Below are 26,162 nucleotides of genomic sequence, written 5' to 3'. Positions count from 1 at the left end.
AAACATTTTTCTATTTGTATCTACCCTTTAGTACGTGCCATCTAGAAGTCTATATTCTTCATATTTTGTATTATTTGTATTCCGATTAAAAACTATAACTGATACCACAGATAAGAAGAAACCTATTCGCTGTGAGCCGATGAGTAGAGGATATTAAATAGTTTTCGCCAGCGCTTTTAGTGGCAGTTTTATGAATTTAATTTAAACAATTTTACAAGGTAACAATTTAACAAAAACAGAGGTAACCTTTCAATTTCACATAAACTTCTTCTTTTTCTCAATGGCCTCTTAAATAAGCAGTTATCCAGTCGCAGAGACTTATTAAACATTATAATTATAATGAATTAAATAAAAAAAGATAATTACTTTTACTATTAATTCTGTGTATTCGTTCTGTGTATACCCTATTCCACGAATATATGCCTGTGTTGGATTATTTCGACAACGAATATTTAATTGTGCAAAATATGAAGAACGAAAATAAAATGCAAATTACATTGCTGTTTATTGGAATAATTATTAGAGCCATTTACTTTCGTACTTCTTATGTTGCACACTGAAATATTCGTTGTCGCGATAATCCAAAACAGGCGTATGTTGGTGGAATGAACCATATCAGTTTACAATAATATTTCAGTACATAATTTGTATTTGTCTAGATAAATATCTATTTTTCTCGTTTTGTAATATTTGACATACACCAATTTTATAAGAAAAGTACAAGCTTCAAACCGCGAGAGAGCCCTACCATCGAAGCTCACGGCGAATGCCATAGATTACAAAAATACAATTACAAAAAAAATTTTCGTCTTATAATTTTAAATTCGATATATTTACATGTACAAGTGTGTTGCGCAGTAATGAACGCAACCTGTATCAGTAGCCAGATGGCCGGTACGGTGTTCGAGGAAGCATAGGGAATAATATATTAAAGAACCAGTTGTCTTAAAATACTTTTTTTTGACGTTGGTCCAACATAGAATATGTCATTGTCACTACGCTCAAGCGTGCTGGCGCTAAACCGCGGCAAAGTGAGTCGAAGGTATTTAGGAATATTTAACATGCTGTATTTGTGGTAGTTTAACTCCGATTAATCTGAAATTGTCAAAGAGTATTATCGAAGTTAAGAACTTTTACGAGGAAAACAACGAAAAGCCCCAGATACAAAGTTTACTACTTTTTAAAAAATTAGAATAATTGAAATAAAAATATAATAAACAATATTTTAAATCTAAGACTTTTCGTTAATAAACTGCTTTCTGGCTGCATCCCATATCTCCGGATTTTACAATATATAATCACGTAGAGACGACGAAAATAGGAGAAAGCAAATAGAGGACACTTAGGCCACGCATTTACCTTATCTTCGTCTAGGAAAAGGACCGAAAGTCAGTTTCTAAATACTCAAAAACTGAGTAAAATGAAAAAGATAAAAAAGGGTTCAAGGCAGGTTTTGTTTATATTCGATTCAGAGTTGGACTACCATCTCCATATAGCAACTATTTCAGCATCCTTATGCATCATCAGTGAAGTTTATGCAGTCACAACTCTGAAGGGAATATAAACATTCTGCCTCTTTTAAGGCAAACCATCGCGATGCAATGAACCCACCTTTTGAGACGCAATCTAGCGACATCTCTCGTATTACGAGGAAAACAACGAAAAGCCCCAGATACAAAGTTTCTGGGGTTGTTTTATTTATAAAGGCGTATACTTTATTTATATACTTTATTTTCCCCCTCACAATCTACAAAACTGTAGTAATAATCATGTTTTTTTGATTCTTCGTTACTTTTTACGTAAATATCATCCTTTTGTCTCAATGAGATAGAGTGAGTAGTTTTCAAGTTATTTGCGTTTAAAGGTAATGGATTCGATAAGATTATGTATTTTAAACATTAAATCAGATTATGTGTTTAAAATACACATAATCTTATTGAATCCTTTGCCTTTAAACGCAAGTAACTTGAAAACTACTCACTCTATCGCATTGAGACAAAAGGATGATATTTACGTAAAAAGTAACAAAGAATCATAAAAACATGCTGAAATGATTATTACGACAGTGGCGTAGATTGTGAGGGGAAAATGAAGTATATATCCCTACAGCACGCCTCTGATAACAGCGGAAACCTATGTATCTTTTAACACCAGTTAAAGTATCCTAATATGTGTAAACTCTTTGTCAAGTTTGAACACAAAATATTGGAAGGTGTTAAAACAATGTTCTAAAATCATTTTAGAGCATTTGTAGTAAAACACTCTGTATCTCGGTAAGGAGGAATATTTTATTTAAATGTTTTAGGTTAAATCTTCATATTTTGTGCTAAGGTTTCTCCAGTTAATATATGGACAATTCTTAATGAAACACTCTGTATATGCGAAATGCATATGGCATTAATACACGGTCAATTACACAGTAGTCATTAAGATTATGTATTTTAAACATTAAATCAGATTATGTGTTTAAAATACACATAATCTTATTGAATCCTTTGCCTTTAAACGCAAGTAACTTGAAAACTACTCACTCTATCGCATTGAGACAAAAGGATGATATTTACGTAAAAAGTAACAAAGAATCATAAAAACATGCTGAAATGATTATTACGACAGTGGCGTAGATTGTGAGGGGAAAATGAAGTATATATCCCTACAGCACGCCTCTGATAACAGCGGAAACCTATGTATCTTTTAACACCAGTTAAAGTATCCTAATATGTGTAAACTCTTTGTCAAGTTTGAACACAAAATATTGGAAGGTGTTAAAACAATGTTCTAAAATCATTTTAGAGCATTTGTAGTAAAACACTCTGTATCTCGGTAAGGAGGAATATTTTATTTAAATGTTTTAGGTTAAATCTTCATATTTTGTGCTAAGGTTTCTCCAGTTAATATATGGACAATTCTTAATGAAACACTCTGTATATGCGAAATGCATATGGCATTAATACACGGTCAATTACACAGTAGTCATTAAGATTATGTATTTTAAACATTAAATCAGATTATGTGTTTAAAATACACATAATCTTATTGAATCCTTTGCCTTTAAACGCAAGTAACTTGAAAACTACTCACTCTATCGCATTGAGACAAAAGGATGATATTTACGTAAAAAGTAACAAAGAATCATAAAAACATGCTGAAATGATTATTACGACAGTGGCGTAGATTGTGAGGGGAAAATGAAGTATATATCCCTACAGCACGCCTCTGATAACAGCGGAAACCTATGTATCTTTTAACACCAGTTAAAGTATCCTAATATGTGTAAACTCTTTGTCAAGTTTGAACACAAAATATTGGAAGGTGTTAAAACAATGTTCTAAAATCATTTTAGAGCATTTGTAGTAAAACACTCTGTATCTCGGTAAGGAGGAATATTTTATTTAAATGTTTTAGGTTAAATCTTCATATTTTGTGCTAAGGTTTCTCCAGTTAATATATGGACAATTCTTAATGAAACACTCTGTATATGCGAAATGCATATGGCATTAATACACGGTCAATTACACAGTAGTCATTACGCTAACTTAACTAACTGTCAACCGATCTTGCTCGTGTTCGTGCGCTGTTGACAAGCAGTGCGACCAACTTAACTAGGTGCTGCGCAGAATGAAATTTCCCACCTTTGGGCCAAGTGTTTTCCATTTTTTTAGTAAAGAAAAAAATCCGGACATTTCTCATATCAGGACGCCAATCCGGACATGTGTTTCAAATCCGGACGAAATCCGGACGTATGGTAACCCTAATAATAGGTAAAATTTACGCCAACCAACCCTCAGTAAAAAGAGTAACGCGCTGCAACTACCGGGGCACCATAATAAATGAAGAATGGACCAATGACCAGGAGATAAGAGTCATAACCTCTCTCTTAGTATAAAAGAAAGAATGCTGCGATACTACGTCTTCTCTGTCCTTTTTTATGATGGTGTTGAATCGTGAATCTGAAACGAAGATATGTGCAGAAGATTGGAAGCATTTGAGCTGTGGCTATATCGGAGAATAGTTAAGATCCCGTGGCCTGACCGAGTTACAAATGAGAAAGAATCCTCAGAAGAATGAAGAAGAATCGAGAGGTATTGACCAACATCAAATCTTGTAAACTACAGTAGGTCGCGCATATTATGCGAAATAAATCCAGATAGGCCCTCATACAAGCTACCCTGCAAGGAAAAATATTTGGAAAGCAAGGTCCAGGATAAATAAGAAGAACATCCTGGTTAAAGAACCTCAGAACCTAGTTCAACACTACATATGTGCAGCTTTTCCGCACTGCTGCATAGAGGATAAAAAGAAGAAGTAAACATTGGTTCCACTGATGGACTGAAATAATATAGTAGGAATATTTTCAATATAGTAATGTGCGATCCTGATGGAAAGATCTCAACAAAGGGCTGGTGCTTTTGTTTTTAAAGGTGGTTTGACACCGGGTCTTTAAACAATTTAAATTTGAGAAAAAGAACAAAAAAATGGAGATAGTCGATTCGAAAAAAGGTCCACTTACCGTTTAATACTCTTGCTTCCATCCAGACTTCCAAGGCCCTCGACTGCAGTCGAGGGCTGAAGTCGTCAAAAAACAAGGAAATCTCACGAGATAGGTTTTTAAACACCAGCACACTAGCTAACTGTTGGTTGTCGAGCAACTGACATCTTGCCTTTTTCAAAAGGCAGTGGATAGGTAGCCGGTACCGGTGACTTGTTCTGTAGCCGGTAGTTGCTTATTATTGGTCTAAATCAAGGTATGTATAAATGTATATGTTTAGTTTAGGTTATGTTTATGTTTGCTTCGTCTTCGTATGCTCCTGTGTTTGTTTTGAAAAAAGTTTAAAGCATTGAATATTGAACATTGAATTAAAGGTTGAAAGATAAAAAAAATGACAATATGTAACCGTAATTGGTTTACAAAAAAAAAAGAAAATGAAAAGCCTATCCGATCAAGTTGAATTTAAAAAACAAATAGTTTCTATCTTGTTTCGGTATCAATTTTAAAACTATGGTAACTGAAACATGGAAATCTATACAGTATATTGTTCATGCAGAAAAGTAGAGTTTTGCCTTCAGAACTGCACCCATCAAGCAAATTTGATTATCTGTGATGGGGACTAAATTTTAATTCTGCCGGGGTATAATAATAATCATAACTATTATATTGTTACTTTTTAATTTTTTAATAAGGTTTTACTTGATCTTTGAGTTAATTGTGATGTGTTTTATTACTTTTTCATAAAAAGGCACACTGTTTGAAAATAATTATATAAAATAAAATGCACTTATTTCGCACAATCATTGAAAATGTGTAATGTAAATGCAGCTATTTTGTATAATTTTCGTAAGTAATACACATGGTAATACATCACCCAATGTATTACCGGCAACCAACTCATTGACCGGTAGTTCCGCCCACTTAATTGCTTAACCAACAAAATCTAACTACTAGCTACGGAAAAGGTCACCGGTACCGACTATTGTCGAAGCGAAGATCGGTGGAATATGCGCATTTTATCAATGAAATTCGATATTTTTAAGATATTCCAGAAGCCGCTATAGATAAAATGTTTTAACGACTTATTAATTAATAATTCATAATTACTCAACTGATATTAGTACAGTTAAAATAATTAAGACGATAACCGGACAACATTGATTTAATGAGTAAAATTTAGTTTTTTTTTTATTTTAATGACAAAAAAAGCAAGCCCATTAGCAGAACCCAATTAAAAATTATTTTGCACATCATATTTGAAACATTATTTGGTTGAAAAATCTCATTTTTGTTGGCAAAAAAAATATATTAATTTGTTTGGACTAAATTAACGTTGTGCTTATCTTAAAAAGGATATGTTAGTATCAACATTCGCACAGTGTTGCCAAACTGAATTTTGTTATTTTGGGTGTAAATTTTTTCCACGGATCTCCGAGGGTACTATACCTATCCACTGCCTTTTCAAAAAACACAAGGCTTCACTTTTGCGCTTTTCGATCCTCTTGTACATCGCGATAGTAGGCAACCACGAAAACAAAAAGAGTGTTGGACTAGTTGCCTTCCTCGTATAAATAGGTAAAATTAATTAAAATTCAAGAAGTAATGAGTCTTCAATGTTCGTGATAACGCTAGCCGTTGGTTGTTGATAACGGCACACTAGCTAGCCGTTGGTTGTCGAACAAGTGACTTATTGCTTTTTTCAAAAAACACAAGGCTTCACTTTTTTTGAAAATCAACCTCTTTTACATCGCGATAGTAGGCAACCACGAAAACAAAAAGAGTGTTTGACTGGTTGCCTTCCTGGTATAAATAGGTAAAATTAAAGAAAATTCAACAAGTAATGAGTCTTCAATGTTCGTGATAACGTTCCGAAGTATTTTAAAGGCGTAAATTAATATATTACTAACATCATTCCTTTCTTTGTAGTGACTGTTGGCTGTTTAATACTTCACCAACGGTACCGTAGACGATTTACTCGATACATGGACCTTTCGCATGACATTGCTTCAGATCAGGAACAATCACAATCTACTCCGGAAGCCGAAACTACAGCGGACACTGCTGCGTTAAGTCCAAACCCAAGCACCAGTTCAGATAGCGGCGTAGGTATGTAGATTTGGTTGATAAGGTATAGTTTATCCCAAACCCTTCTTTCAGTGCGTCATAGTGTGTCGAATGCGCTCTAACGCATTAAGCACGAAGTGACAGAAAAACGTAGATCCGTGATTGTTATACATCTGCCACATATATAACAAAGCGAATGGGGCCTGTTTTCGTACTTACGACGTGTAGGAGCAGAGGTAGCCATAAGGAAACGATTCAGTTCAAACACACTAAGTAGTTATATACCCGTCAGTAACGAAATACTAAATACTGCTAACAGACACACAACGTTTTACCACAATATTAACTGAGTATAACAGACGTAACTGAACAGGAACAGGCATGTCTAGACCAGTTGCAGTTATCAGCGCGTCATTCCTCCCACCCACATAGAAAACGAACGTGACGTGATAGAAGAAAACTAAAAACAGTTTTGAAACAAGTATACCTAATTCTATAGAAAACAGCTAAAAAACTCAACAGAAATAAAGTTTCAAATTGTTACCCAGTGTAATTGGTTGGCAAAAAAATTACAATACTCTAAATAGATAACCAATCCATGATGCGAATAAAGATAATTTGATACAAAAGTAATCTATCGTGACAGTACTTTCATAATGTTAAGGGATATAATGACAATTGTAATTCTAGGTTAGAAATTTGTCAATGACTTAAATATATGTAAATATTGTATGTTATTGGTATAGTTGGACATTGTATAGTGTAATTGTATTCTATATTTATTTATTATTTCCTTAGAATATTTTAAATATTAATATTCTGATAATTGTCAGATTTAACTAAAATGTGATGCTTCGATTCGCGACATTCTTAAAATCTTCCATGACGTCAAAATTAATGGCGCACTGAAAAAGGGGTTTGGGATGAACTGTACCTATAGTCCTGTTGCCAGGGGGGGTACAACGGCATCCTTAATTCAGATAGACTTACCCAAGTTTTTTTTTATATATTTTGACCCGTAGAATACGAATTTTTTGGGTAACAGTTGATCCGGATGTCGATAAGATTGTTATAGACAAAGAACTTGAGGAATTACATAACAGCGATTTCTCGCAAAACAAAACATCTTTTTGTATTTTTTGGGTCATTTTAAGCAAAAAATATTCCTACAAGTTTTTTCGTAGAATGCATAGTTTTCGAGATAACCGCGGTTGAACTTTCAAAAAATCGAAAAATTGTAATTTATAAACCCGAATAACTTTTGATTAAAAAATAAAGTAGCAATTCTGCTTACCGCATTTGAAAGTTTAAGTCAAATTATATCGGTTTTGATTATTTGCATTGCTAAAAATTAATTTTTTTATTGTTAAACTAATCTATAAACACATAGTGTTTCCCGTGCCTAATACATACGTTTTAACGCATGCTACGTAGAAATTGCCTCGCTTGCACTTGTAGCTACTCTACCTACTCGTTCGATTTTAAATGAGAAATCATAGAAAACATCACTCACATACTAGGTGTTTATAGCTTTGTTTAACAATAAAATAATAAATTTTTAGCAATGCAAATAATCAAAACCGATATAATTTGACTTAAACTTTCAAATGCGGTAAGCAGAATTGCTACTTTATTTTTTAATCAAAAGTTATTAGGGTTCAAAAATTACAATTTTTCGATTTTTTGAAAGTTCAACCGCGGTTATCTCGAAAACTGTGCATTCTACGAAAAAAACTTGTAGGAATATTTTTTGCTTAAAATGACCCAAAAAATACAAAAAGATGTTTTGTTTTGCAAGAAATCGCTGTTATGTAATTCCTCAAGTTCTTTGTCTATAACAATCTTATCGACATCCGGATCAACTGTTACCCAAAAAATTCGTATTCTGCGGGTCAAAATATATAAAAAAAACTTGGGTAAGTCCATCTGAATTAAGGAGGCCGTTGTACCCCCCCTGGCGACAGGACTACTACTCTCACTTTTATGATATACCGTAGTACGCTTGAAATCTTTTTGTGATCCTGAATTCTGGAACTTGAGCCTCGTCCCGTCATTGGGGAAGTGAATAATATTAACACTGATTTAAAGATGTAGTGGTTAGTGATATTGAACTATACACATAGGTTATTTTAATCAGAAACTACTAATCTTCTTTCAATTATTGTTTGCTAGCTGTTCGGTCACAAATTAAAACCCTTAATTTGTAATCTCAATTTAATTTTAACTTCCCAATTTTACTTATTCGCGTTGTGCAAGTACTTGGAGGGGATACGAGAAACGATCGTGCGCGACTAGCGGAGAAATCTTGCAACTTTCTTAAATATTTCATATTGCCTATTGAATTTGTCAAATTGACGTATATTTCATACCTATTGTCATTGAAGAAGAAAAATTATATGTTGCTTACAATATGGATATGATATGCAATTATTATATAAAAGTATATTTAATTAATTGCATTTTGCTGACAGTACGTCATTTTAATAATTAAATTTATTTACTACATACAATTGTTTACCTTTTAATAACATAACCTAAATCGTACTTTGTCTTCTTACAATTTTTTTTGGGCTACGGCCTTGACAATTTTCCAGCAAAAAGGACCAATATGATTTGCCAATATAATTAAAAGTGCGAAAAAAGTTGCCGAGCTATGAAACGAGGTGTCACTTTTCCGAACTTGAACATGAGCAAAATTGAAACTAGCAGAATATTAAATTTACTGCAGTATAAAATCTGTAGTTTTTTCCTCTTCTGTTAAAAACTTTTTCAAATATTCGTTATTACTTTTGCCGTTATTTTTTACTCACAAAAATGTACATGATGAGCAATTGTACAAATTCAATGGAAATTAAAGGACCACGTGAATTTATTTTTATTAATTTTATTACGTTATAAAAATATCACTACATTTTTCCGATGTGTGTGTATTTTAATTTATTTATGAGGTTATTTACCGTCCGGTAAAAACTATAGCAATTGCTAAATAATGTGGCAATAATTTCATAGTGCGAATATTACTTGTATATGTATGTAAGCACCTTGGTCCAAAGGTTCAAGTTTGCGTTTTTGATGAATTATCGTTTTATATTGTGAGCTTATAAATTGGGTTTGAACCAATGAACTGTCAACACGGATGGAATAGATACGAAGAAAATTAATGCGGTCACGATACAAGAGAGAGGTCCTAGAGAGAGACAGAGAATGGGCAGGAAAATTTGACAGCCCGTGTAATTTTAGTTGCCTATATCAACTTAAATCGCGGAAATAGACCTCATATTTTTTTAACTTGGTATCAGGGCTGATGGGCAGTATTTCCAAATTTAAATACTTTTTTGTATTAAAATACGTGAGAACTCTCTTCTTCATTAAAGGAAGTCCTGGTTTTAATCTGTCTTTTTGTCATTGTCATTAAGTGATACACAATAAAATTACTTATATTTATTAAATATATCATGGCGCAGTTCTAAAACCTACAAAATAGAATAGGCCAAAAACAAAGACTAAAACCAGTACTTCTTTTAATGAAGAAGAGAGTTCTGACGTATTTAATTACAAATGAAGCGAATTTAATGCGGTCAGGAGAGAAAGAGGGAAGATAATCGCCATCTTTCGTAAACAAACAAATTGATAGTGGTAGACGGTAGTTGAAGGTTGTAGGAATAATTAAACTGTAAGACTCTGGAATATTTAAAGACTCTGTAAATACAAAAAAGTATTTATATTTTGAAACATGTACTGCCAATCAGCCGTAAAGGTAAAATATGAGGTTCATTCAACGAACTGTCAATACTGATTCAATCGGGTCCATTTATATAGGCAACTCAAATTACACGGCCTGTCAAATTTTCCTGCCCATTCTCTATCTCTCTCTAGGACCTCTCTCTTGTATGTTGGTGGCAATCTCGATTCACTATTTGAATGGGACGGGGCTATTCCATCCGTGTTGATAGTTCATTGGTTTGAACTCCTTTTTTTTATGTAGTCGATCAGAATATTTACCTCAGACAAATACGTTTAGTCAGTTGTGAAGTTACATTGGGTGTACTTATTTTGAGCTGCCAATAAATCATTTACTCTACTACATTTGACATTGAATTGTTTCTCATTGTCGATCTAGAAATTTGGGCATTCGAATTATAAGGTTTCTTCCAACACGACGGAGAACCGTCACGAAACGGTAACGCTCCTGTGCAGTAAACAAAATCCGTTCCAACAAAAATATGATCGTCATCGGATCGTCCTTCCCACTGTTCCAACAAGAATTGTGATCTTTTAGTGACGGTTTCGTGATGATAATTTCAGTAATCGGGAAATAGGGTTTTTCATTGATTGTCATTTGTTTCGAGCTTCTGTCATGTGTCACATAATATTATGAAATCTACGGCATACGTCTTTCGTTTTTATCATTGGATATACCAACAACAATATACATATTGATAGATAAATCAGTTATCAGTCAGGTAACCGTTCCAACATCGGTTTCCAAATTACCATCATGGGACGATAACTGGGCGATACAATTACGAACATGCGCATAACAAACGGTACAAGTACTTTCGTGACGGTTTCTGGACCGTCCAAAAGTTCATGTTGGAACAAACCCATAGATTGATCCTTTCACCCAGATCGAACCAACGACGTATAGATTAAAAGTAGTAACTAATATTTTTCTCTGATTTAAATCTTATTACATCCTCCTTAGTACTACAACATTCATATTTTCTCTGTCAATGAATTTCTTAATATTCTGCGATGTATTCAGAGGTCAACATCTTTAGTCATCTTCAAATCTTTCTTCAACGTGTATGGTTCGACCACAAATATTTTTGCAGATTAATCTCGGTATCGTTTCTAATAGATATTTGATGGTTTTAGGAAGCGTTAAGGCACAAAAGTGTTGCGGGTTGCCGACGATCGCTGAAGGTTGCTGTGAGAGTCAGGAGAGCCCAGTAGTAGATATTGAAGATCTTTTAGGAGACTTCGATAAGAAATCTAATAGTACTGAAATTAAAGGATATCTTTCTGTATTGAGTGAAGAAGGGTAAGTCAATAGATAAATATTTATTAATTAATTTGGTACGGATAGTCCAAACTATACGAAAATTATTTAAAAAACTTGTTTGATCGTATAGGATAGGTGGTAGTTAGAAAAATTGCTTTTAGCTTTATTATTATTCTTTTTATTTTTAATTCGAACGCATTTTAGAGTATATGTTTATAACTTCATTGATGATGGTTTCATAGTCTCTGACGTAGCTTCTGATCACAACTCAGTTGTTGCTGAATTCTGGTTAAATCTAAAAAAATCTAAACATAGCTAAAATAGACACAATGTCGATTTCTTTTCAGAGAAACAAGGAAACAACTTAAAAGACCGTATATTACATTATTACTTAAGTGTCAAAAAAGTGCCAGAACTAGAAAAAACGACTGGATGACCGACGAAGTACTTAAGTTAATGAAGAACAGAAGGGTCATTAAACTGGTATGCAAAACAAGATATAGTTGAAAAACAAGTAAAATCCTTTATAAAAGATATATTTATTAAAATTTCCTAAAAAAGTCTACATCACAAAACTAGTTTTCGATCTGATAGCAGATCATCATCAGTGCTGACAAGATGCTGACGTGCTAATCACCAAAACACAAAAATATTCTGGTAAAAACCCTTTAAACTTAATCCGTCATGGAAACATTGATTATAAAGGTGAAATTGAACATGGATGCACAAAATATCTCATGTATTCTGCTCAAGGTACCATTTGAGCCCAAATCGAGTTGTTCACATTGTGGCAACCATCTATTCAACATGTGAACAACTCGACTTGGGTTCAAATGGTACCTTGAGCAGAATACATGAGATATTTTGGTTGCCACCATCTGTTCAACATGTGAACAACTCGATTTGGGCTCAAATGGTACCTTGAGCAGGATACATGAGATATTTTGTGCATCCATGTTCAATTTCACATTCATAATCAATGTTTTTTCAAACTCACCAACCCGCCTTGCCAGCGTAGTGTTTCAAGGTAAATACCTTCCAACAAAATGTCAGATTTTAAAACAAAAGCGGAAAACACTAAAATCAGGGCATATATTTTATAGTATAGGTAATGAAACCGAATCAATCGAGGAGTCGGATTCTTTATACATAAAAGACTTGCAGATGACATAGTAATTACAAGAAATATATCCACAAGAGTAGCCTATTTAATCGTAAAGCTAAACCGAAGGTATAAAATGAAGATTATTCAGGTATACGCACCAACAACGGACCATCCGGATGAGGAGATTGAAGACTTCTGCGATGACATCTCAACGGCACTGAAAGAAACACCAACACATTACACGATTATATGCGACGACTTTAACGCAAATGTTGAGATAATACTATCACAACATGACAATAGGACGTTCATATAGGACGTCCTAGACAAAGAGAGAGAGACTGTACTACTTATAGATGCTGGTTCTAAATTAAGTGTGAGGTTATCTACCTGTAACTGTAATAAAGGAGGTGGGAGAGGGATTTTAAACACTAAGGTTCAAAAAGAGCTTTTACAAAGGGGTGCTAACTATTTATTGAGAGGAGATATACAAATATAACACAAAACAGACCTAAGGGAAAGAGGAAACAAAACATACAAACAAAACGAGTGTTGATCGAGAGAAAAGTGAATACTACTAACTACAAAGTACTTACAAGAGTCGTGTCACAATGTTCTGAGTGCGAACTATTGTCTGTCCAAAGTCACTTGTTCCATGATGCAGTCTGGAGACGATGTGGCAACGGTGTGGTTGAAGGCAACGGAGTGTTGAGACTTCTTCTTACTTGGGCTTGAGAACAGGTGAGTGATGATACCTGACACTTTAAAGGTGCAAGAGAGGGAGAACTGTTGCGTTGCTCGTAACTTTGTTGTCCCTGGCGGACGTATTACAGATCGAGAGAGAAGTTTTCACAATTCACACTTTATCCTTGGCGGATTCACTTTTGAGCTTCGAATCTGGCAACGGTGTGTTGCCCAGATCTCGTACTGATACACACTTGAGTGGACAACGGGATGTTGCCTTGATCTCGATTCCAGAAACCACACTGCCACTTTTTCTTCAACGGGCGAGTTACCCTCTTGGTACTTTGAGGGTGAGGGAGGTACCGGGATAGAAAGTTATTTTAAGGCACATGTCTTTTAGGTGCACACATTAAAAACTAAACACTTGCCCTTACATTTGCACTGTTGACAGTGTTGTATCTCAAAGACGGACTTACTTTTAAAAAATATTTTCAATCAAAAATAAAATAAAAATTTTATTTTTAATTCAGTTGCAATGCGAAGGCAAAACAATCTTACTTTTCAATTAGAATACGGAGCGCAGTCCAGTCCCTTGAATCGCGATTTTCGGCTCTTATTGGAGCCTCATCGGAAAGAACGTAGGCTTGTTCTCCATATCCCAATTGATCCGTACTGAGAGGTTTTCCCACCCATTGCAACTGAAGTGAAAATATTAGGTGACTAGCGTCATCTGGCAATTAAAAGATGAAGTTTTCGATCCTAATAGCATTATTAATGATATTTAGAAAATATTAAAATATTACTAAAAGATTTTTAAATCGAAAACTTATTGGTCCATTGCCTTGGTAACACCTCCAAGGCTTCTAAAATTTGCAAGCCAAATGGATGCTGAAGCGAAGAAGACAAGAGGGAATTCAAAAAACTTACAATTCACGACCCCGTCTGTTCAGCTGGTAAATTCCAACAGAAAATGGACCTAGTTACTCGAAGGAGTAAAGACCAATATAAAAAACTTAGACCTAGTTTTTTTTTAATTCCCTCTTGTCTTCTTCGCTTCAGCATCCATTTGGCTTGCAAATTTTAGAAGCCTTGGAGGTGTTACCAAGGCAATGGACCAATAAGTTTTCGATTTAAAAATCTTTTAGTAATATTTTAATATTTTCTAAATATCATTAATAATGCTATTAGGATCGAAAACTTCATCTTTTAATTGCCAGATGACGCTAGTCACCTAATATTTTCACTTCAGTTGCAATGGGTGGGAAAACCTCTCAGTACGGATTAATTGGGATATGGAGAATAAGCCTACGTTCTTTCCGATGAGGCTCCAATAAGAGCCGAAAATCGCCATTCAAGGAACTGGACTGCGCTCCTTATTCTAATTGAAAAGTAAGATTGTTTTGCCTTCGCATTGCAACTGAATTAAAAATAAAATTTTTATTTTATTTTTATATTGGTCTTTACTCCTTCGAGTAACTAGGTCCATTTTCTGTTGGAATTTACCAGCTGAACAGACGAGGTCGTGAATTGTAAGTTTTTTGAATTCCCTCTTGTCTTCTTCGCTTCAGCATCCATTTGGCTTGCAAATTTTAGAAGCCTTGGAGGTGTTACCAAGGCAATGGACCAATAAGTTTTCGATTTAAAAATCTTTTAGTAATATTTTAATATTTTCTAAATATCATTAATAATGCTATTAGGATCGAAAACTTCATCTTTTAATTGCCAGATGACGCTAGTCACCTAATATTTTCACTTCAGTTGCAATGGGTGGGAAAACCTCTCAGTACGGATTAATTGGGATATGGAGAACAAGCCTACGTTCTTTCCGATGAGGCTCCAATAAGAGCCGAAAATCGCGATTCAAGGGACTGGACTGCGCTCCATATTCTAATTGAAAAGTAAGATTGTTTTGCCTTCGCATTGCAACTGAATTAAAAATAAAATTTTTATTTTATTTTTATATTGGTCTTTATTCCTTCGAGTAACTAGGTCCATTTTCTGTTGGAATTTACCAGCTGAACAGACGGGGTCGTGAATTGTAAGTTTTTTGAATTCCCTCTTGTCTTCTTCGCTTCAGCATCCATTTGGCTTGCAAATTTTAGAAGCCTTGGAGGTGTTACCAAGGCAATGGACCAATAAGTTTTCGATTTAAAAATCTTTTAGTAATATTTTAATATTTTCTAAATATCATTAATAATGCTATTAGGATCGAAAACTTCATCTTTTAATTGCCAGATGACGCTAGTCACCTAATATTTTCACTTCAGTTGCAATGGGTGGGAAAACCTCTCAGTACGGATCAATTGGGATATGGAGAACAAGCCTACGTTCTTTCCGATGAGGCTCCAATAAGAGCCGAAAATCGCGATTCAAGGGACTGGACTGCGCTCCATATTCTAATTGAAAAGTAAGATTGTTTTGCCTTCCCATTGCAACTGAATTAAAAATAAAATTTTTATTTTATTTTTATATTGGTCTTTACTCCTTCGAGTAACTAGGTCCATTTTCTGTTGGAATTTACCAACTGAACAGACGGGGTCGTGAATTGTAAGTTTTTTTAATTCCCTCTTGTCTTCTTCGCTTCAGCATCCATTTGGCTTGCAAATTTTAGAAGCATTGGAGGTGTTACCAAGGCAATGGACCAATAAGTTTTCGATTTAAAAATCTTTTAGTGATATTTTAATATTTTTTAAATATCATTAATAATGCTATTAGGATCGAAAACTTCATCTTTTATTTTCAATCATTTTACATGGTCGAATAATTTTTCGAATAGCAAAAATCGGTTTAAAGCAGGATAAACAGGAAACAGCACTAGCTAAATTGGATCCAAAGGCAGAAACGAGCGTGGCCAAATACTACTAGAATTTCTATTCCAAAAAAAATATATACCAGATGAATAGTTTCTTCTCTAAAAAAGATCACAGAAGATGGACGTGGAAAAGCCCAGATGGTAAGACCAGAAACGAGATAGACTACATAATCAGTGACAAAAAATATATATTCAACGATGTCACAGTCCTTAATAGCTTTACCACAGGCAGCGATCATAGAATGGTAAGAGCCAAACTAAAATTAGACTTAATAACAGAAAGATCCAAAATGATTAGGAAGAAAGCCAACCCAATACGGAACGACCTAACGAATTTAAATGAATACCAAGGCAATATCAATAAAATCCTACAACAAAATGAATGCATGAGTAGTGTAAATGCCCTAAACGAAAATATCGTAGAAGCTATTCGAGAGGCTCAAGTAAAATTCTGCCCTAAAAGACGCCAAGACGAAAAAATAACCATTGAAACAAAGTAACTAATGGAAACTAGAAGAAAAATCAAAGGCATTGACGAAGAAGAACTGCGAAAAATAAACAAAGAAGTATCAAAAGCTATTAGGAAAGATTTAAGGAAATTTAAGAATGAAAAAGTCCAGCGAACTATAGAAGAGAATAAAAGTCTGAAAGTCCTGAGAAGACGGCTAAACAATGGAAAATGCGAAATACATAAACTAAAGAACAAAGAAGGAGTCCCCACATCAAATAGAGAAGAACTACTACACATAGTTGAAGACTTCTATCAAGAACTATACACAAGCCAAAGAGAAGGCCAAAGAGAAGACCAAAAGAATTTGGAAGCCGCCGCATCACGCAAAATTATCAACCAGGGTTCAGAGCTCATGGCAGAGATCACACTGAGCGAAATCCAGGACGCAATGAAAAAGATAAAAAACAACAAAGCGCCAGGAGAAGATGGAGTCGTAATAGAAGCTATAAAGATGGACGTGCCCTTCTCAACCAAATAAAAATTTTGTTTAACCTTTGTCACATACAGATTGTTGCATACCGGAAACATGGAACAATGCAGTAACAATTTTACTACACAAGAAAGGAGACAAGGCGCACCTAGAAAACTATAGATCAATCAGCTTATTGAACCACATCTATAAAATGTTTACCCGAATAATTACGACAAGACTAGAAAAAAAGTTAGATTTCTAGACTGGCTTCCGCTCAAAATTCGGAACAAACGATCACCTGCAAACAGTAAAAACCTTAATAGAAAAGTCGATAGAATATAACAGACCACTGGTACTTATCTTCGTAGACTTTCACAAAGCCTTAGACACTGTGAAATTAGACAGCATTATAACTGCTCTGAACAATAGTAGAATAGATTACCGGTTTACAAAGTTAGTGCAAACATTATACTAAAACGCCACAATGTGTGTAAAACTGCATGATACCACCAGAGAAATTCATATCAAGCGAGGTGTGAGACAGGGCGACACTCTCTCACCTAAATTATGTATAGCGGTCCTCGAATACGCCTTTAAAATTGCTAAAGTGGGAAAATAGAGGAATAAAAATAGATGGAGAAATGCTCAATCATCTGCGTTTTGCCGACGATATAGTACTATTACCGAGGATCTGGGTGAAGCACAACAAATGCTACTAGAATTAGAAAACGTATCTTCAACAATAGGTCTAAAAATGAACATCAGTAAGACCAAATTTATGACAATTTTAGTTCCCAGCGAACACATAACCATCCAAAATCAAGTGGTAGAATTTACAGAAAAGTACATACAGGGTGTTGGGTAAAGAATGGGCCATAGCTTAACCTTAGATTCCTGAGGTTAAAATAGGTCGATTTAAGCTAACTTACCTTAGTACAAAAGTTGATAATAACCGAAATACAGGGTGTCAAAGTTAAACTTTTATTTTATTTATTTTTGAATATTTCGTGACAGGCATGGGACAACAACACGAAATTTGGTAAGTGGTGCTGGTACTGTACATCCTACTAAATTATGTTAAAGAAATGTTTCTGTCTACTACCAGAGGCGTACGACGGGGGAACGTGAATGGTTGACCCTTCCCAAATTCTTCGCCACTGGCGTAATTTCTATTTTTTTATTCTCCAATACTTTCTATGTAAATAACATACTCTTTATTCGTAACGATAAAGCCATTAGTTTTCGAGATATTTGAAGCTAAAAACGAAGGAGCATAATACATTAATCAAAATAAGTGTGCCTTTTCATTTTTAACTTCAAATATCTCGAAAACTAATGACTTTATCGTTACGAATGAAGAGTATATTATTTGCATAGAAAGTATTGGTGAATCTAAAAATGATGCTAAAATAGCAGTTTCATCAGTGGCGTAGAATTTGGGAAGGGTCAACCATTCACTTTCCCCTGTCGTACGCCTCTGGTAGTAGCCAGAAACGATTATTTAACATAATTTAGTAGGGTGTACAGTGCCTATACTTTCTGCCGAGTATGACACGGATATGTCAAATTATTTTAAAGTATTCTTTTTTTTAATAATTCATTCTTTATTTAGTCGTCGCTGGGCCATCGAAGTGTAAACATCGTTAAAGCGCTCCGAAAAACCGGTGATTAAGAATTCTAATTATCTTATCAACAACAATAAAAAAACCCATTAGCAATAAGTGAGAAAAACAAAACAATATGTTCCCTTCGGGGAATCTTATTGGGTTCAGAAATGGACAACCAGTTTATCAACAACAAAACATACAGAGTGATCCAATAAATCTACAAATAACACAAACAACCAATAACCAACTACAGTGGCAGCCAACAATGATGAACCAACCAGAAAATGCAATGAACATGAATATGCCAACTATGCAACAACAGTATCATACAACTCCTATACAGACAGCAAATACAAACTATCTCTCTCAACCAGTTCAGCAGAAAATGCCGACATCAAGTAAAAATAGTGCAAATATCGAAGACAGAGAACTCACTATATGACATCAACCAGCGAAGATGAAGAAGAAAATCAGACAAACAGTAAAAACGCTTGGCAAGTCATGGGAAGCAATAAAAGGAAGAAAATACATAACAACAAACCAAATCCAAGCGAAATTGAAACAGGTAACCGATTCCAACCGCTGTCGAAAGAAACAGAAGAAAATACTGGAAACGCAGAAACCAACAAAATACCAAAACCTCCACCAATATTTGTACACGGGGTACAGGATTTCAACGAGATGACAAAGCAATTAGAGGAAATAGCGAAAAAAGAAGAATACCAGACAAAAAGTTTAATAAACAACGTTGTCAAAATAAATTGTGAAACACCAGAAATATACCGAAAATTGGTTAAGGAGTTCAAGGAAAAAAATATATACCATCACACGTACCAACTAAAAGAAGAACGAGCCTACAGAATCGTGATCAGATACTTACATCACTCAACCAATACTGATGACATAAAAAGTGAGCTATCTCAGTTAGGGCACAAAGTGAGAAACATAGTTAATGTAAAACAACAAAAACCAAAGAACCGCTTAATCTCTTCTTTGTAGATTTAGAACCCGCGCAAAACAATAAAGATGTCTATAATATAACAGGCCTACAGAACAGAGTAGTACACATAGAACCTCCACGAACTCAAAAAAACAGTATAATACAGTGCATGAGATGCCAACAATATGGACATTCCAAATCATATTGTAATAAACCATTCGTTTGTGTAAAATGCGGAGGCTCACACAATACCACCACGTGCAAAAAGTCAAAGAAGACGCCAGCCATATGTGCGTTATGCAATGGAGGCCACCCAGCCAATTATAAGGGATGTGATCACTATAAGAAACTTACCAAAGGAAGCAACAAAAACAATGGAGAGCATCAAAACCCATCAGCAATCTACACAAATGATATATACACAAGAAACACACAACAACTATCCAATCCACTGCCCCATGGCTTGAGCTACGCTGAAGTAACTAAACACAACCAAACAGAAGATACAACCACTGTGTTAAACAAGTTTTTGGAAGAATTCAAGAATCTATTCAACCAACTAATCCAACAAAATAGCATGGTCCTCAACATGCTTACCATGCTTATGAACAAAATGAAATAATGGCTAAGTTTCTTCGAATAGCCCAATGGAATGCCAACGGTCTTCCAAGCCATACAGAAGAAGTGAAAATATTTCTAGACATAAATAAAATTGACATATTTTTAATTAGTGAAACGCACTTTACGAACAGAACTTATTTTAACATACCTAAATATAAACTATATCATACTGAGCATCCTGACGGCACAGCCCACGGAGGTACAGCAATACTCATCAAAGAAAATATTAAACATCATGAACTACTGAAGTACAAAGAAGAACACATCCAAGCAACGACAGTAAGCGTTGAAGCACTTCCATATAATGTCAAGGTAACAGCTGTGTACTGCCCTCCTCGCCATAATCTAAAACGAGAACACTATGAAGAATTTTTCCAAACTTTACGACCAAAATTCATTGCTGGGGGAGATTACAACAGCAAGCATACCTTGTGGGGGTCACGACTTATAACAACAAAAGGCAGAGAACTTGCACATGTTATACAAAATAAGAATTACTCATTTATCTCAACGGGAACACCAACATACTGGCCGACCGATCCCAACAAAAAACCAGATTTATTGGACTTCTTCATAACAAACGGTATTGGTATAACTTATACAGATATAACACCAAGCTATGACCTAACTACTGACCATAGCCCAATAATAGCAACGGTAAGTACAACAGTTATCACTAAAAAACCAAAACTCAACCTGCACAACAATAAAACAAACTGGGACACTTACCGACAAATAATTCACGATACTATCGAAATAACAACGAGGCTGAAAAAACCGGAAGAAATAGAAGAGGACTATAACAAATTTATAAACATACTACAGTATGCAGCTAAATCAGCTACCCCACAAAGTAGTCCCAACAGAAACATAAGTAATATACTTTTAGAAATAAAAAAACTGGTAGCTGAAAAAAGAAAGGCTAGGTCTGCATGGCAACGAACACACACACCAGACAGCAGAACAAGATACAATCGCATCAGCAACAAATTAAAATCAAAGCTGCAAGAAGTCAAAAATGAGTAATTTACGAATTACATCACCAATCTATCAAGACAAGACAACTCTATATGGAAGCCCATAAAAAGTAAGAGAAAGCCAATAACAGCATTACCTCCAATACGTAAAAATTCAACACCACCAGGACCATGGGCAAAAAGTGATAAAGAAAAGGCTGACCTATTTGCCGAGTATTTAGCAGAAGTTTTTACTCCACTAAATGACGACCAAGTACCAGAAGCGAACCAAATATTAGAAGAACCACTACAGATACAGGACCGAATAAAACTATTTACTCCAAAAGAAATTAGAGACGTAATTGCCACCCTAAACCCAAAGAAGGCACCAGGCGAAGATCTGATAACCGCAAAAATGTTAAAAGAAATACCCAAAAAGGGCATAGTTAAACTACTGCACATATTCAATGCAATACTTAGATGTGACTACTGGCCCAAAGCACTCAAAATTGGACAAATAATTATGATACCAACGCCTGGCAAAAACCCTCTAGATGTCTCATCATATAGGCCTATCAGCTTATTACCAACAATCTCCAAGTTGCTTGAAAGACTTATCCTAAACAGAATAAATGCAGAAATAAATCCACAAAATTGGATCCCAGATCATCAGTTCGGATTTCGACAAAGCCATTCAACGATACAACAATGCCATCGCATAGTCAACGCCATCAACCAGTCACTTGAAAATCAGCAGTACTGCACAGCAGCCTTTATAGACATCAGTCAGGCTTTTGACAAAGTCTGGCATCCATGCTTGTTATGCAAAATAAAAAGAATTCTCCCAGCAAGTTACTACAACCTACTGAAAGCCTACCTACACGAACGGCAGTTTAAAGTAAAAGTTAATGAAGAAGTCTCGGAATACAAGCCTATTCACTCTGGCGTACCACAAGGGAGCATACTAGGGCCATTATTGTACATACTATATACATATGACTTGCCTAAAAATGATAAAACAACCATCGGGACATTTGCAGACGACACTGCTATTTTTGCCAAGCATGACGATCCTATTGCAGCAACACAAAATCTCCAAGAACATCTAAACTCACTTGAAATATGGCTGAAGAAGTGGAAGTTTAAGGTAAACGAAACAAAATCATCCCATATAACATTCACTCTGCCGGACTGGAACCTGCCCACCAGTAACCATCAATCAAATAAAAATACCACAAAGTAATCAAGTCAAATATCTAGGGCTACACTTTGACAATAAACTCAACTGGAAACATCATATAACAAAGAAAAGAATGCAACTTGACCTAAAAACCAAAGAACTTTACTGGCTCATTGGAAGAAAATCCCACCTTTCAATAGAAAACAAATTGCTAATATATAAAGCAGTGATAAAGCCAATCTGGACTTATGGCATTGAACTGTGGGGCTGTGCTAGCAAATCCAATACTGTGATTATCCAGAGAGCGCAATCCAAGATACTTCGAGCAATAGTTAATGCACCATGGTATGTATCAAACCAAACTCTACACAAAGATCTAAAAATTCCATATGTAACCGAAGTCATCCGAGAAAACAACAGAAAACACCACAACAAACTAGAAGACCATCCTAATCCACTACTTCATCCACTACTGCAACCTGTCCACAATAGAAGACTCAGAAGAAGCTGGCCCTCCGACCTAAGAGGTAACTGAGGAAACATCGCTGGATGTTTACCTCTCCACGTCACCACATTTACAATAATTTAATTTAATGTAAGACCAACAAATTGACTTATAGATGTTTGTTTTATATCTGATTGTCAATAAAGGGAGATAATAAAAAAAATTCTTTATTTAAAACTTTAAGAACTATGTGTGCCCGCCCAGTACTATAAAACTATTTGACATATCCTGATATGTATATGATATTGTATTATGATGCTTGGCAGAAAGTGTAGGTACTGTACACTCTACTAAATTATGTTAAATAATCGTTTCTGGTTAATACCAGAGGCGTACGATAGGGGAAAATTATTGGTTGACCCTTCCCAAATTCTACGCCACTGATGAAACTGCTATTTTAGCATAATTTTTATATTTTCCAATACTTTCTATGTAAATAATATACTCTTCATTCGTAACGATAAAGTCATTAGTTTTCGAGATATTTGAAGTTAAAAATGAAAAGGCACACTTATTTTGATTAATGTATTATGCTCCTTCGTTTTTAGCTTCAAATATCTCGAAAACTAATGGCTTTATCGTTACGAATACCGATTACGTTATTTACATAGAAAGTATTGGAGAATAAAAAAATTGCACTAAAATAGAAATTACGCCAGTGGCGTAGACTTTGGAAAGGGTCAAGCATTCACGTTCCCCCATCGTACGCCTCTGGTAGTAGCCAGAAACATTTGTTTAACACAATTTAGTAGGGTGTACAGTACCAGCACCACTTACCAAATTTCGTGTTGTCCCATGCCTGTCAGGAAATATTCAAAAATAAATAAAATAAAAGTTTAACTTTGACACCCTGTATTTCGGTTATCAACTTTTGTACTAAGGTAAGTTAGCTTAAATCGACCTATTTTAACCTCAGGAACCTAAGGTTAAGCTATGGCCCATTCTTTACCAAACACCCTGTATATCTCGGTCATGAAATGAGAATAGGCAAGGACAATCAGACTTGCGAATTTCAACGACGAATAACACTTGCTTGGGCGGCGTATGGTTCACTAAGAGACATCTTTAAGAGCAACATCCCGACAGCTATGAAACGGAAGACATTTGACCAATGCGTTCTTCCTATTATGACATAGCAGAAACTCTCACGCTTCAAAAACAACAGCACTAAAAATGCGAGTGGCACAAAGGCACATGGAAAGATCGATTGTCGGCGTGAAAAAAAAAAGACAAAATAAGGAACCAAGACTTAAGGAAAAGAATAGGTATCACTGATGTCGTTGAACGTATAGCCAAGCTGAAATGGAATTGGGCAGGTCACATAGCGCGACTGAAAGACTCAAGATGGACCAGAAAACTAATTGACTGGCGCCCAAGAGAAGACAAACGCAGCAGAGGACGACCAACAACACGCTGGATGGACGACATTAACCGAATATCCAAGAAATGGCAACAAGAAACACAGAACCGTGAAGAGTGGCGAAGAATGGGAGAGACCTATGTCCAGCAGTGGACAAAAGAGGTTGCATGATGATGATGATGAATCAATGTTTACATGACGGATCAAGTTTAAAGGGTTTTTACCAGAATATTTTTGTATTTTGGTGGTTAGAATGTTATCACTGATGATGATCTGTTATCAGATCGAAAACTAGTTCTGTGATGTAGCCCTTTTTAGGGAATTTTAATAAATATACCTTGTATAAAGGATTTTACTTTCTCGGTCCTTTCTCGTTGAAAACAACATTTTATCACAAAATCAGTTCGGATTTTTAAATAATAAATGTACCACTGATACCATGTTTTCTGCAACTCAGATATTGCAACTCCTCATGCTACTATAACTTCTGATCTTGTTACAATAAAACCCTGGCCCGACTCGAATTGACTCTCTTTTAACGTAGAAAAAACAGTGAATTATCTTATAAAGAGGATGTTCAACCCTTACCTCTTAATAACAGCCAGATCAGTACCGTTGATTCTGTAAAATTCTTGGTGTTTTTTTAGACAGCAACCTTAAATGGTCCCTTCATATCGACTTGTTAAGGAAGAAACTATCTTCAGCTTGCTATGCTATAAGATTTGTTATAAACAGAACTGTATAATGAAATAAAGATTCGAAAATTACAATACCTTTGCCACTTTATGATAGTAACAAAATACCAGCTTCCGCAGAATATCACACAGGGCAAGATTTTAGGAAAGTGTAGCGTTGGAAGGAGACGAATGTCATGGCTGCACAATTTTAGAGAGTAGTTTAATTGCTCGCCTAACCAACTTTTTGGAGCAGCAATGAACAGAATTCAAATAATCACGATGATCGCCAAACTTCAGCCAGACATAAGATTTCATTTCGATTCTCGTTTACTTGTAGACTGGGGTTCGAAAAATAAAAATAGAATATTGAATAATAAATAGAATATAATAGTACTACTATATTGACTTGAAACATGCAATCCTTCCTCATAGTGTAGGAATCAGAGGTTGAACATCGCAAAATTCCGGTTTTATTTTTTTTTCTGGTATATCAAGGGGTGCTTATTATGAGACTAACTTTTTCTTAAAAAATTTCGCCCCGGAACCCCTCTTTTCATCTCTTTAAAGGGGGTAATTTGTGGTTTTTGCGAAACGTAGCCCTTCCTATACGTTTTGCAAAAAAATTACTTAATAGTAAAATGAAGAGAACTATATTTCCTACTATTTATTTTCCGACAGCATATGTCTATCACCCACCGTTTAGCGGGGGTGGCGCCCCAAAGTTGAAAAGTTTTTAAAAAACACCTTTTAAAAAAATATATTTTTCATTAACTGTAATGAAAATTAAGAAGAAACCCTGGAGAAATTAATCACAAATACATAAGTGGCTGATTTTTTGGTATAGGTTTCATTTAAGGGCAATTGCCCATTTTTTAATTACATGGTGTTACATTTTAAAAAACCCCTTTTTATACCATCTGAACCGCTTATGCTAGAGTAAAAAAACTTTCAACGATTATCCATGTACTGGTGTTATTTACAAATTTCTATAAAGCACCCCCATTTTATTTCCGGAACCACCCCAAAAAAATGAGAATTAATAAAGAGATATTCTTGGAATCCTTCACACACCATGCCCTTTATAGCGATTTCTTAATGCAACCCCTGCAGCCAAAAAAAAATAAATAAAGGGGGGGTTGAAAAAAAAGGTTTTTTTTTTACCCATATGGACATATGCTCCATCAATGGGGTTTTTCATAAATATATATGATTATTGCAACATCCCTGCGGAAAC

General features: G+C 35.0%; 1 protein-coding gene across 1 annotated transcript in view; it reads left to right on the top strand.

The window, feature by feature from the left end:
- Nucleotides 1–26,162, top strand: part of LOC114341748 (integral membrane protein GPR155) — a 116,722-nt gene that overhangs the window by 60,161 nt on the left and 30,399 nt on the right. Inside the window, exons 10-11 of the mRNA XM_028292561.2 lie at nucleotides 6,416–6,595; nucleotides 11,432–11,597. Coding sequence (XP_028148362.2) covers nucleotides 6,416–6,595; nucleotides 11,432–11,597 — 346 coding nt within the window. The remainder of the gene's footprint in view (nucleotides 1–6,415; nucleotides 6,596–11,431; nucleotides 11,598–26,162) is intronic.

This window comes from Diabrotica virgifera, chromosome 7 (assembly GCF_917563875.1).
Source record: "Diabrotica virgifera virgifera chromosome 7, PGI_DIABVI_V3a".
NCBI lineage: Eukaryota > Metazoa > Arthropoda > Insecta > Coleoptera > Chrysomelidae > Diabrotica > Diabrotica virgifera.
The sequence above is the reverse complement of the archived record's forward strand: the minus strand, read 5'-3'. Positions and strand labels throughout refer to the sequence as shown.